At 55.8% G+C, this 11,887-nt stretch overlaps 1 protein-coding gene across 1 annotated transcript in view; it reads right to left on the bottom strand.

The window, feature by feature from the left end:
• Positions 1-11,887, bottom strand: part of SARDH (sarcosine dehydrogenase) — an 80,564-nt gene that overhangs the window by 10,164 nt on the left and 58,513 nt on the right. The window contains exons 19-20 of the mRNA XM_023189019.1: positions 2,250-2,412; positions 1,291-1,459 (exon numbers count right to left, since the gene is read on the bottom strand). Coding sequence (XP_023044787.1) covers positions 1,291-1,459; positions 2,250-2,412 — 332 coding nt within the window. The remainder of the gene's footprint in view (positions 1-1,290; positions 1,460-2,249; positions 2,413-11,887) is intronic.

The raw sequence follows: 11,887 nt of genomic DNA, 5'->3' as shown, positions 1-11,887 counted from the left end.
CCTCCCTCTCCCCTCACCCTCCCTGTCCCTCACACTCTCTCTCCCTCAACCTCCCTCTCCCTCCCCTCCTCACTCTGACACTCCTTTTGAAGGCTCCAGAAACCTGGGAGAAGTGGCAGTGTTTGCAGCTGGCTGTCAGCTCCACGTCCACAGAGCCCAAAGCTGCCCATTTGCCCGGAGACCTGTGCTTCGGACCCCCACCGGCACCACGGGAGGGCCTCTGAGCAGGGCCTGATCTTCTCAGACTGCCCTGCAACCCAAATGGGACTCGGGTTCCTGGAATCCAAACTCTCCCAGTAGCTCAGGGAGCACCGGGCTCCAGCAGCATGCTCAAAGCCACTCTCAGTGGGGAGAGCAGGAGGTCAGGTCAACCTCAGGCAGAGTCTCTCCTTCCATCTCTGCCATGTGACCGGGCATGAGTCCCCTGTTCCTTGGCACCATGTGGTCTCCATTTGTAAATGAGGATGGTGGCCCCAGCAGAGTCCCTCTCCCCCCATCACAGGGCTGTGGGGAAACTGAACCAGAACAGGATGGGAGGTCATGGCGCAGTGACTGGGAGGCCAGGCTCCCTGGGTTCACCCTCCCAAGGCCCTCAGCCTAGACCCGCCGCAGAGGGGTGGCCTGGGCTTGGCTGCACCTTTCTCTTTTGAGACCTGCATTCGAAGAGCATGGAGCCTTCCCTATCTCCCCACGGGCCCTGCTGGCCTGGGAGGGGCCCCAGGTGTGTAACCTTACACTGGCCTGGTTTGAATCCCAGCACTTTGGGATCCTCACGCCTGTGATCCCAGCACTTTGGGAGGCTGAGGCAGGCAGATCACGAGGTCAGGAGAGTTCAAGACCAGCCTGGCCAACATGGTAAAACCCCATCTCTACTAAAAATAGAAAAATTAACCGGGTATGGTGGCAGGCGCCTGTAATTCCAGCTACTCGGGAGGCTGAGACAGAAGAATCACTTGAACCTGGGAAGCGGAGGTTGCAGTGAGATGAGATCGCGCCACTGCACTCCAGCCTGGGCAACAGAGTGAGACTCCGTCTCAAAATAAAAAAAAAAAAGAAAGAGCAAATTCTTTCTGCCTTTCTGCCTTTAACAGCATGTGACCTGGCCAGATGGCCTCTCTTTGGCCTTGATTTCCTTATCTGCAGTGAACTGCTGGGTGTGTTCTGGAAGAGCATGGCTGGCACATGGGAAGTGGTGGTACCAGGGGCTTTGATTGGGGGACTGAGAAGCACCTGCCTGCCCTGGCTGTAGGCAGCTGCTTCCGGGTGAGTGTGGGACAGCGGGATACTCACTCCTCCACGGTGAAGCACACCAGGCGCCGGCGGAGGCCTGCGGCCCGCTGCTGCTCCAGGGCCTCCCTCCCCAGGAAGGGCACCGGTGACTTAAGCTTGCAGGTGAAGGCCAGGCCTGCCTCCAGGGGGCTGTCGTCTGGCCGCAGGTCTGCATGCCAGTGCCGGTAGCCTGTGGGAAAGGAAACCACCGGGTTGGTGCCACCCTAAGGGGGATAAGCCCTTCAGGAGATGCATGAGGATGCCACCTAAACCCACCCCTCCAGCCCCTACCCACACCCTCAGAGCTGCTTAGTTACCTGGGCAGGAGGCAGGGGCATCCCCAACTCCAGAAGGTTCCCTGGGGTGACTCCCCCTCCCCGAGCAGACTGTCTATCAGCACTGCAGCCCTCTGCACCCTCAGGTGGGGGTGTCAGGGACGGGCTCATGAAGGGGGAGCTTCCCAATGCCCAAGCTGGGTGCCCAACACCCAGGGGAGCTGCCCAGCGCCCAAGCTGGGTGACCGACACCCTGGGGAATTGCCCAAAGCCCGCTCTGAGCCCCCATCCTTGCTGTGGACAAGGGTCTGGGCCTCTTCCAGAGGCCACAGCACCTGCTCCCCTGCTCTATTCTTCAAAGTTCTGAGAAACCAAGGCCCTCAATGCCAACCCTGCCTGGGCCTGCCCCCAGGTGCCGGGCAGCACCTCAGCTCTCTGAGTCCAGGTGTGTGCAGGTGTCGCAGATCCCAACACAGTCCCTGGGGCCCTGCACGAAGACCCTGGGCAGCAAGAGGGTTTGGGGAAATGGAGGATGTCGGGCACTGGGGCATGGGGGAGGAAATCATGGTGTGGAAAGAAGGAAGCCGGGTGACAACACAGGGAAGGTAAACAGCTTCTCGGCCCCCAGGTGTCTCAAGCATCACCCCCAACCAGCCCCCCTCCCTCTCTGCCCTGTGCCCTGTGCCGACCAGACCCTGCACTCACCTTTCTCAGTGCTCAGGGAGTCGATGGCGCGGTACCCTGCATTGACGAGGCCGTGCTTGGCACCTGCGGCCATTACAGCCCGGTACACAGGCACACAGGACGCCTTTGGAATATGCAGCTCCCAGCCCAGCTCCCCCACAAAGGACAGCCGTATGGCCCGGACCTGGGGGACAAGGTCATGGCTTAGATGTGGCCATGCAAGATGGCCGAGGTCCAGGCCCAGCCTACCACTTCTTGGTGGACAGCTCCTACTGTCACCATGATTACCAGCTGGCCCTGGGTCCCAGCCAGACTGCCACCAACAAATGGGGTCTTGAAGAGCTGCTCCCTCCAGCTGCTCCGGAAATCTTTGAGGAGAAGTAGGGGGGTCCCCTTTGGGAAGAGGAGATGGCAGGTTTGCTGGGTTGGTTTCCTGTCTGTCATAACAAATGACCACAACTGGTGGCTTAAATCAATAGCAGGAAACTCCCTCTCAGTTCTGGAGGAGCAAAATCCAAATTCACCATGTGGGTGAGCCACGCTCCCTCTGCAGGCTCTGGAGACGACCCTTCCACCCTCCAGGGAGCGTCCTTCTGAGTGCCTCCAAGTGCCCCTCAGCTTGTGGCCGCGTCACTGTGATCTCTGCCTCAGCCCTACAGCCTCCCCTCTGTGTGTCTTCTAAGGACACTTGTCACTGGAGTTAGGACCTTCCCTAGCCCTACATAATGTCATCTGGAGATCCTGACCTTAATTACACCTGCAAAGATCCCATTTCCAAATAAGGCGAGTTATAAGGCAGGTTCTGGCGAGTTAGGATGTAGACATATGTTTTGGGGGTCACCATTCAGTCCACAGCAGTGACCTGGGGCAAGCTTCTCACCCTTCCTTGTGTGTAAGACGGGGTTGGGAGCCCAGCTTTATCTGTTTCAGAAGCTCCAAGACACATCTGCGAGGAGCAGGGGGAAGGCAGCAGCCCAGCTCAAGGGACACCACCCTGGCTGCGCTCGGTGGGGACAGAGGCATCGGGGAAGGGGACAGCCAGGTGCCAAGCCCGTTGTCCGAGGAGCCCATCACCCACCATTCTGGTCAGACTCAGCCCGGCACAGGGCTCTGAAGACAGCCATAGCCTCTGCCCTTCAGGACTCAGCTCGGCCGTGAGCACAGCCATGTTCTGGGTGGGGAAAAGGCCTAAAAGCAAGGCCCCTGCCTGGGACGCCAGACTAGGCTGGCAGGCAGAGCAGGAGACTGCCATCGCAGACGGGCCTTCCAGGTGAGGGTGCAAAGGCCCAGTGCTGGGCAGCGGACATGGTGGGAGGCAGGAGAGAAAGGCCTGTGGGGCTGTGGATACCTGTGAAAGACATGGTGACCCCAAGCCCTGCAGAAGTGACAGTGCCTATTATGTGCTCGTGGGCTAAGCTTCACCTCGTCCCTCCGTGGCCCATGCAACGGTGGGAACACTGTCAATCATGTCCATGGGCTGAGGCAGACACAGAGGCTCCCAGAGGCACTGAGCCGGGCCTAGGCACACCCAGCTCTGCCAAGGACAGCTGGTGACTTTGGGAGGGTGTGTCCTGCACATCTGCACATCAGGCTAGCACTTGGCTCCGTGGAGGCCACAGGCAGCGTGGGGGGCTCCTTGCATAGGAGACGTGATTTTCCTCACACACTTGGTTCAGGTGCGTGGCACGTCCACACCCAGTAACTAGAGTCTGCGTCCTCACCTTCAGGCAAACCCTTGAACCCACTGACTCCCATGGGAAGGCCTGAGTGCTCAGCCCTGGGACCACAGAGCTCACAAAAGGAATGGGGAGAGCTAGGCTGATTGCAGGATCCCAGACAGTGGAGGAGCTGATTCCACCGCTGTTGTGAGTGGAAAGGCCCTCCCCGTACAGCTCCCGCTGGGATACATCTGTGGGAGGGAGGGCAGAGGCCGCTCTCCCAACCACAGGGGCAGCTCCTTATAAACCTGACACTTTAATCACATGGCCTCCGAGGGGCTGGATTCTAAAAGCTTTGGAAATAGCGCAAATTGCTCTAGGTTGCCACTTGCCCAGGCCTCCTACAAAACTCAAAATTGACACAGAAAATGTACTGTTGACATTTCCCTGCTTCCCTGGTGCAAGCCGTAGGCCCCTGACAAAGATTGCCTTGTCAACGGGGTTCTAATTTTAGACGGCCTATGGAGGATCTCAGGGCTCAAAGCCAATCACATTTTGAAACAGGAAAAACAATTTTTAAAGTGCACCTATCCACGGCCGTCCAATTGTGGATCCCTGTTCAGACAAAGATCCGTCACCCAGCTCAGTGAGAAGGTTGGAGTTCACAGGTGGAAGGGAGGGAGCGGTCCCATCCTTCCTGGCTCCAGCAGCTCAGCGAGGATGGAGTCAGCTGGGTCCGGGTCTCCATCATACCCCGTGCACAGCCTGGCCCAAGAAACAGTCCCCTAATGAAGGAGGAAAACGGGGGCCACACCTGCTTCCCGACAAAATGAGGGAGTCTGGGGAAATCCAGGGGCCTCTCTAATGTCACAGAATCACTGGTTGCTGAGGCATCTTGCATTTTTCTCCACCAAGACAGTAGAGTGGGATCGGTCCCCAGTTTCCAAGTGGTGACCCACAAGGAAAGGGACAGGCCGAGTGAGGACATCCGGAACACGGGCTCCCAGTCAGCTGCGCTTGGGTGGGCACAGCATCTCCCAGCACCCATGGGGGTCGGCCCACTCAGCCTCAGCGCCCTCGTCTGACCCATCAACCAGGGATGGCACGTGTGCACCAAGCACGTGGTCCTGGCACGTGGCCCTTGGCCACTTTGGCTCAGGTGGGCTCTGAAAGCCCCAAATTGCAAGATGGAACTCCTGGCTGTGGATAGAGTCACAGAATTGTGGAAGATCAGCAGGAAGGGCCTTACGTCAGGTTTTGTTTAAACCCCTTCCACATCCCGAAAATTCCATGCAAAAAATCCTGCTGACAATATTAAACGGAGTCAGCAAAGTTGCAGGAAGCGAAGTCAAATGAACCGTCACGTATGTGTTCACACGATTTCCACAAGGGCGCTTGAAGCCACTTACAGGGAAAGAGTCTCCAACAAGTGGTGCTGGGAGGATCCGACAGCCACGTGCAGAAGCGTGAAGCTGGTCGCTTACCTTACATCACGTCCAAAAATTAACTAGGCATGGAGCACAGACATAAGGGTAAGATCTGTAGCTGTACAGCCTCTGGAAGAAAGCATGGGGAGTTGGAAATGGCAAGGGTTTCCTGGGGAGGACACTGAAAGCACAGGTCACAAAAGCAAAAGTCAGATGGAAGGACATTCATCACAAGCACTTTAGTGCATCGGAGAACACTAATAAAGAGTGAAAAGGCAACCCACGGGATGGGAGAGAACATTTGCAAGTCTTACACAGGATAAGGGCCTTCTACCCAGACAGAATAAAGAACTCCTACAACTTAATAAAAAGTCAAATACCACCATTAAAAATGGGCAAAGGGTCTGGGTGTAGTGGCTCATGCCTGTAATCCCAGCATTTTGGGAGACCAAGGTAGGAGGACCATCTGAGGTCAGGAGTTCGAGACCATCCTGGCCAACATAGTGAAACCTTGTTTCCATTAAAAATATTTTTTTTTTGGCTGGGCGCGATGGCTCAAGCCTGTAATCCCAGCACTTTGGGAGGCCGAGACGGGCGGATCACGAGGTCAGGAGATCAAGACCATCCTGGCTAACACGGTGAAACCCCGTTTCTACTAAGAAATACAAAAAACTAGCCGGGCGAGGTGGCGGCGCCTGTAGTCCCAGCTACTCCGGAGGCTGAGGCAGGAGAATGGCGTGAACCCGGGAGGCGGAGCTTGCAGTGAGCCGAGATCTGGCCACTGCACTCCAGTCTGGGCGACAGAGCGAGACTCCACCTCAAAAAATAAAATAAAATATAAAAAATACATTAAAAAAAAATTAGTTGAGCGTGATGGTGTGTGCCTATAGTCCCAGCTATTCGGGAGGCTGAGGCAGGAGAATCACTTAAATCCAAGAGGTGGAGGCTGCAGTGAGCCGAGATTGTGCCACTGCACTCCAGCTGGGGCAACAGAGCGAGACTCCATCTAAAAAAAAAATGGGCAAAGGACTTGAATCAACAATTCCCAAATACAAATGCAAATGGCCAACGGGCCCAGGAAAAGATGCTCCACATCACTACCCATCAGAGGCACACAAACCCAAGTCACAATGAGTTATCACTTTGTGCCCATGAGGATGACAATTATAAAAACAAGAAAAAGGAGGTAACAAGTGTTGGTGAGGATGTGGAGAAACTGGAGCCCTTGTGCACTGTTGGTGGAAATGGAAAATGGTGCAAGCGCTGTGGAAAACAGGGTTTTAAAACATTAAAAATACAACTTCCATGTGATCCAGCAACCCCACTTCTGGGTATACACCCAAAGGAATTGAAAGGAGGGATTTGAAGAGGTATTTGCACACTCATGTTCACAGGGTTATTCACAATAGCCAAGAGGTAGACGTGACCCAAGTGTCCATCAACAGAGGATGAACAAGTGGGGCATGGTGGCTCACACCTGTAATCCCGGTACTTGGGGAGGCCAAGGCAGGAGGACTGCTTGAGCCCAGGAGTCTGAGACCAGCCTGGGCAACAGAGGGAAGCCCTGTCTCTACAAAAAATTTTAGAGTTAGCTGGGTGTGATGGCGTGTGCCTGTAGTCCCAGCTACTTGGGGGGCTGAAGGGGGGAGGATCACTTGAGCCCAGGAGGTTGAGGCAGTGAGCTGAGATCGCGCCGCTACACTCCAGCCTGGGTGACAGAGTAAAACCCTGTCTCAAAGAACAAAAACAAAAACACCAAAAACAGATGATGAACAGACAAAATGTGTTCTATCCACACGAAGGAACGTTACTCAGCCTTAAAAAGGAAGGAAATTTGGATGCATAACGCAACACAGATGAACACATAAACACATCACGCTAAGTGAAGGGAGCCAGTCACAGAAGGACAAATCCTGTCTGATTCCACTCATATGAGGTCCCTGGAGTCACCAAATTCATAGACAGCGAGAGCAGAATGGAGGGCACAGGGGCTGGGGAGGGGGAAAGGGTGTTGCCTCAATGGGGACAGAGCTTCAGTTTCACAAAATGAAGACATTCTAGAGGTTTGTTTCCCAACAATATGAACATACTTAACACCACCGAACTGTGCACTTAAACTAACAAACCAGCCAACAAACCAACTCCTTTTCTTCATGGGAAACTGAGGCTAGGAACTAAGTGACCGGCACTTTCTCGACATCCTGGGCCACAGGAACAGAGGAGCCAGGGGAGGCAGCGGGTGCAGACACAGAGATGGGAATTTGGGGAATGTGAGGGAATGGCCCCAGGCCAGCCAGGAAGCTGCATCCTGTGTCCAACAGAAGGTCAAGGAGATACCAGAGAGACCAGGCGGGTGGGGAGCGGGGGAAAGGCGGTACTTAAAAAAGGTAACGGTAGAGAATGCTCCAGAAGTGAAGATGGTCGGTCATGAGCTGTCAGACTGCAGAAAGCACAGTAGGTACCAAACAGGAAAAATACCAGTGAATCCCTGCATGGAAAACACTGGGGCATGCGCAGGCATCAGAGTGGGCAGGGCACAGAGGGGGTAGGTGGGGAGGAGAAGGAGGGAGAAATGAAAGAGAGAGAGAGAGAGAAAGACGCAGAGAGAGGCTGGGCACAGTGGCTCACGCCTGCAATCCCAGTACTTTGGGAGGCCTAGTTGGGCGGATCACTTGAGGCCAGGAGTTTGAGATCAGCCTGGCCAACACGGCAAAATCCCATCTCTACTAAAAATACAAAAATTAGTTGGGTGTGGTGACGGGCACCTGTAGTCCCAGCTACTTGGGAGGCTGAGGCAGGAGAATTGGTTGAACCTGAGAGGCGGAGGCTGTAGTGAGCCAAGGTCGCCCCACTGCACTCCAGCCTGGGCAACAGAGTGAGACCCCATCTCAAATAAATAAGACAGGGAGGGAGGCCTGAAACCTTGAAACCATCCCTTGGCATGGCTCCAGTAGATGCTAATCTACTGTAGAACAGTATCTTTGAAGCACAGAGCTTCAAACATAACTGTCAGCCTGGAAACCCACATCGTCCAGGAGTGTCAGCCTGGAAACGCACATCCTCCAGGGGTGAGAGGAGTGAGGTGAACTGACAATGTTCTCAGATCCAGACAGGGTTTATGACGCACGATTCTTGTTGAAAGAATCTGTCGGGGATGCACCTTCAAGCCTGGGCCCCCGACCTCACTTGGGTGCAGTTTGAGGGTCAGACCAGAGCAGATACCTGGCCAGGTGGAGGCTGAGCTGGGAGGGAGGAAGACCAAGGTGAGGCGAACTCTGCCTCCTGTTTAGGAATAGGTGCTTTGGAATCAAACCCATGAAGGGTGGGGCTACAGGGGACCTCTCCACCCATGGAACTAATCAGTCACCTGGAGTGACATGTCTGTTATGAGCAGATTTAGCTCTGCCAATTAAGGGTTGGGGCAGGGGTCCTTTGTGACAGCATGGACCCTGCTGGGAGCTGAGCCCCTTTCCTGCTTGGGCCTGGCTGGGGGCGAGGGCTCAGGACCCACAGGGCTGCCTGGTGCCAGTCTTCCCAGTGGCCAGGCACTGTTCCCAGCCAGTCAGCCTGGACAGGAGGGGAATGATTCCTGAAACCTGCAGAGCCACCTGCCACTGGTGTCGTTCGCTAGGGCTCAGACTCCTGGACTGTAGGTTGTGATGAGAGAGGATCCCTCCGTGGAAAGAGATCACGTGGGGCGGGGCTGAGGCCCATCGAGTCCCCCACACTTAGGCAAACATCATTACTATGACCATGGCTCTCTCCCTCCAAATTGGCCTGAAGACCCTCTCTTTTTGGAAGGTTCTGGAGATCAGACACTTCCAGGCCCTGTAGGGAGTTCTGTGGGATGTCATTGGTCCCCAAGGGTGAGAGGACCCCCGCCCTGCCTGTCCCATTCCATTCAGGCCACTTGGGTGGCTAGTGTCGTTCAGTGGGCAGGTGCAGGAGGCCGCCTGCCCTGGGCCACACAGCACTGGTACCCATTCTCGCCAGCCCCCACCACAGTGGCCAGCGGGCTCGAGGCTCATCTGCTGCAAGGGTTCTAGGATTCAGACCATGATGCCCCAAGCAGGGAACCTGGCATGAGGACTCGGGACTACAGGAGACCAGAAGGCCTCTGGGGCAGCCCAAGTCTCTCTCCGACCTTCTTCTCCCCTCCTGTCTCCCGCCCTCTTTCTCCCCCACAGCAAGTCACAAAAGCCAGAATTCCTCTTTCCCCAGGTGGGTCATGGACAGTAGAGGCCCTCTCCCCCAAAGCCAGCCACGAGACCTAGAAATACAACACAAGCCTTCCCCACCTTTCTGGGGAGCAACTGGCCCTAAAGATGTTCTCCGCCCACCTTGTCTGACTGTGGGTCATAAGACCCTAGCTCCAGGGATCCTGCCCCATGCCTGGGAGTGAGGAGCATTGCACAGAGAGACCAAGGGGGATCTGCATGGCTGACTCGCTGGCCTCCCCGCAGTCCATCCCCACAGGCATCCCCTGCCATCTGACACCTGTCCACATGGCTGCCCGTTCTTCACCGACCCTGAGCACCGGAACCATCTTCCCTGGGGTGTTTGTATAACACCCCTTTCTGATGGCTCCCATGTCACATAAAGCTTTGATTAAATATATCTGGTATGCTTTTCTCTTGTGAACCTGTCTTTTGTTACAGGGCTGTCTCCCATGCCCCTGATGATGGCTGAGGGGAGGGATCACACTTTTTCCTTCCTTACAAGGGCAAGATGAGAACCTGGAACCGATTGCCCCTGAAGCCTCCGAGGCCCCCAGCTCAGGGCCCTCTGCACCCAATTCTGCATGAGGTCAGTTGCCGCAGACAGAAGCAGCAAACCCGGGGCAGGTCGAAACTTCCCACCACCCACTCCACAAACACCCTTGCTCCAACCTCCCCTTGGGGCCCAGGCACTTCATACTGTCAAGGCAGCAGCTTAACCCGTGACAGGAAACATGGCTCCCCAGCCTGCGGCCACCAGTCTCTCCGCCCGGCATCAGGGAACCTGCCCATGACATTGGGTATCCGTCTCAGGCCTCAGCAAATCTGCACAGGTTCTGTAAAGCGAGTGTTTAGGCAGTGGCCGGAACCCAGTTGGTCTCCGACTGGCATGTCATGGTTATCTAATGTGTGTGGGTGCAGGACTGCTCCATATTGAACTAATCAAATCCTAATAGCGCCACAACTAGGACTTCTCGCTGTCAGGAAAAGAGATTCAATTTCCTTTCGAGCTGAAATTAATTTTCAGAGAAAATCACTTTATCGCCGTGCCCCACGGAGTGCTCCCAGCCCAGCGTGCTGCTTCGCAGCGGGGCCTGTCCTCAGCAAGGGCTCTGGGAACACCACGTCTAGCCGAGCGGAGCTCCGGGAGACACGCCGGGAGAGCACCGACCCACGGGGAATCTTGCTGGCCTCGAGGCAGATATTTGGGGAGCAAGGACAGCTGGCCTGCTGGCTGCTGAGAGGACAGTAACTCTCCCCACCCTGCTTCTTCCTCTAGTTGTCCAGGGATCGTGGCGGCCTGGGTCAGATCCCAGCCTCTCAGAAGAATCAGTGCAGAAAGCAGCAGTGCTCAGCTGGGAATTGCGCCCAATTCATCTGGTGGTGAGGAGGGTCTTTGGGCAGTGGCAGGCACCCGCTCTCGTACCCGGGTCCTGGCTCTGCAGCTCTGGCCCTTGTCCTCATCGGCCCTTGCATCTGCCTTCAACCCAGAGGTTCCGCTGACGGCGCAGGCACACACATTCCTCTCCTGCATCTGGTTGGCTGGAGCTCAACTGATCGCCTATAAATACTTGGCTCAGGTCCACGCTCCAGCCCAGCGTTTCTTCACGTTGAGGGATATGTCATCAACACATTTTGAAGCCAGCACAAGATACTATTTAGGAGAATATGAAATTCTCCCTGGATTCAGAGAATCCAGAGTGTCTGGACAGACTTATGGAATGGCCCGGAAAGAATTTCAGGCATTGTGCTAGACTTTGTGCTACAGGTGGGGACACTGAGGCCCAGAGAGGCGTCCCGCAGAAGGATGGGGCAGGATGGGAAGCCAGGCTTCTGGCCTGAGCTCCACAGAGCCTTGGGTAACATGGACGCTTTGGTCTCAAACCACCCCCAGGGTCTGTGGCTGACTCAACTCCCATCTCCCACCTACCTGTGAGGCCCCCCCTACAGGGGGAGTTGGCCGTGACCAGTGGCTGTATCCCCATCTGTCTTGCTGGCCAGGAAATGGGGAGGGCACTGTGTCCCAGGCTGGGACCACCTGGGAGTGTGTGGCCCTGGCCACTTTGAGGGACAGCCTGCCAGGTCAGCAAAAACTGTAACATTGACACTAAGGGCCCAAAACCTCTGCTCTCCTGACCCACACCTCCCCGAGGCCCTCAAGAGAAGGCAGAAGTCACTGACGGCAGGATCCCTGGCAGCTCTGTCTTCCACACCCTTGGCAGTGCCCACTCCTCGAGTCCCCGGCGCCATCTCATGGGAGATGGACCCACCGTCCTCCCAGCAACTTCAAACCCGAGGGCCGCAGTCGTCCTCCAGACACACACAGACCGGGCCACCAGGCCCACACTGGTCACTCC

The sequence above is a fragment of the Piliocolobus tephrosceles genome, chromosome 14 (genome assembly GCF_002776525.5).
Source record: "Piliocolobus tephrosceles isolate RC106 chromosome 14, ASM277652v3, whole genome shotgun sequence".
Lineage (NCBI taxonomy): Eukaryota > Metazoa > Chordata > Mammalia > Primates > Cercopithecidae > Piliocolobus > Piliocolobus tephrosceles.
Note: the sequence above shows the minus strand (reverse complement) of the source record. Positions and strands in the feature narration are given on the sequence as shown.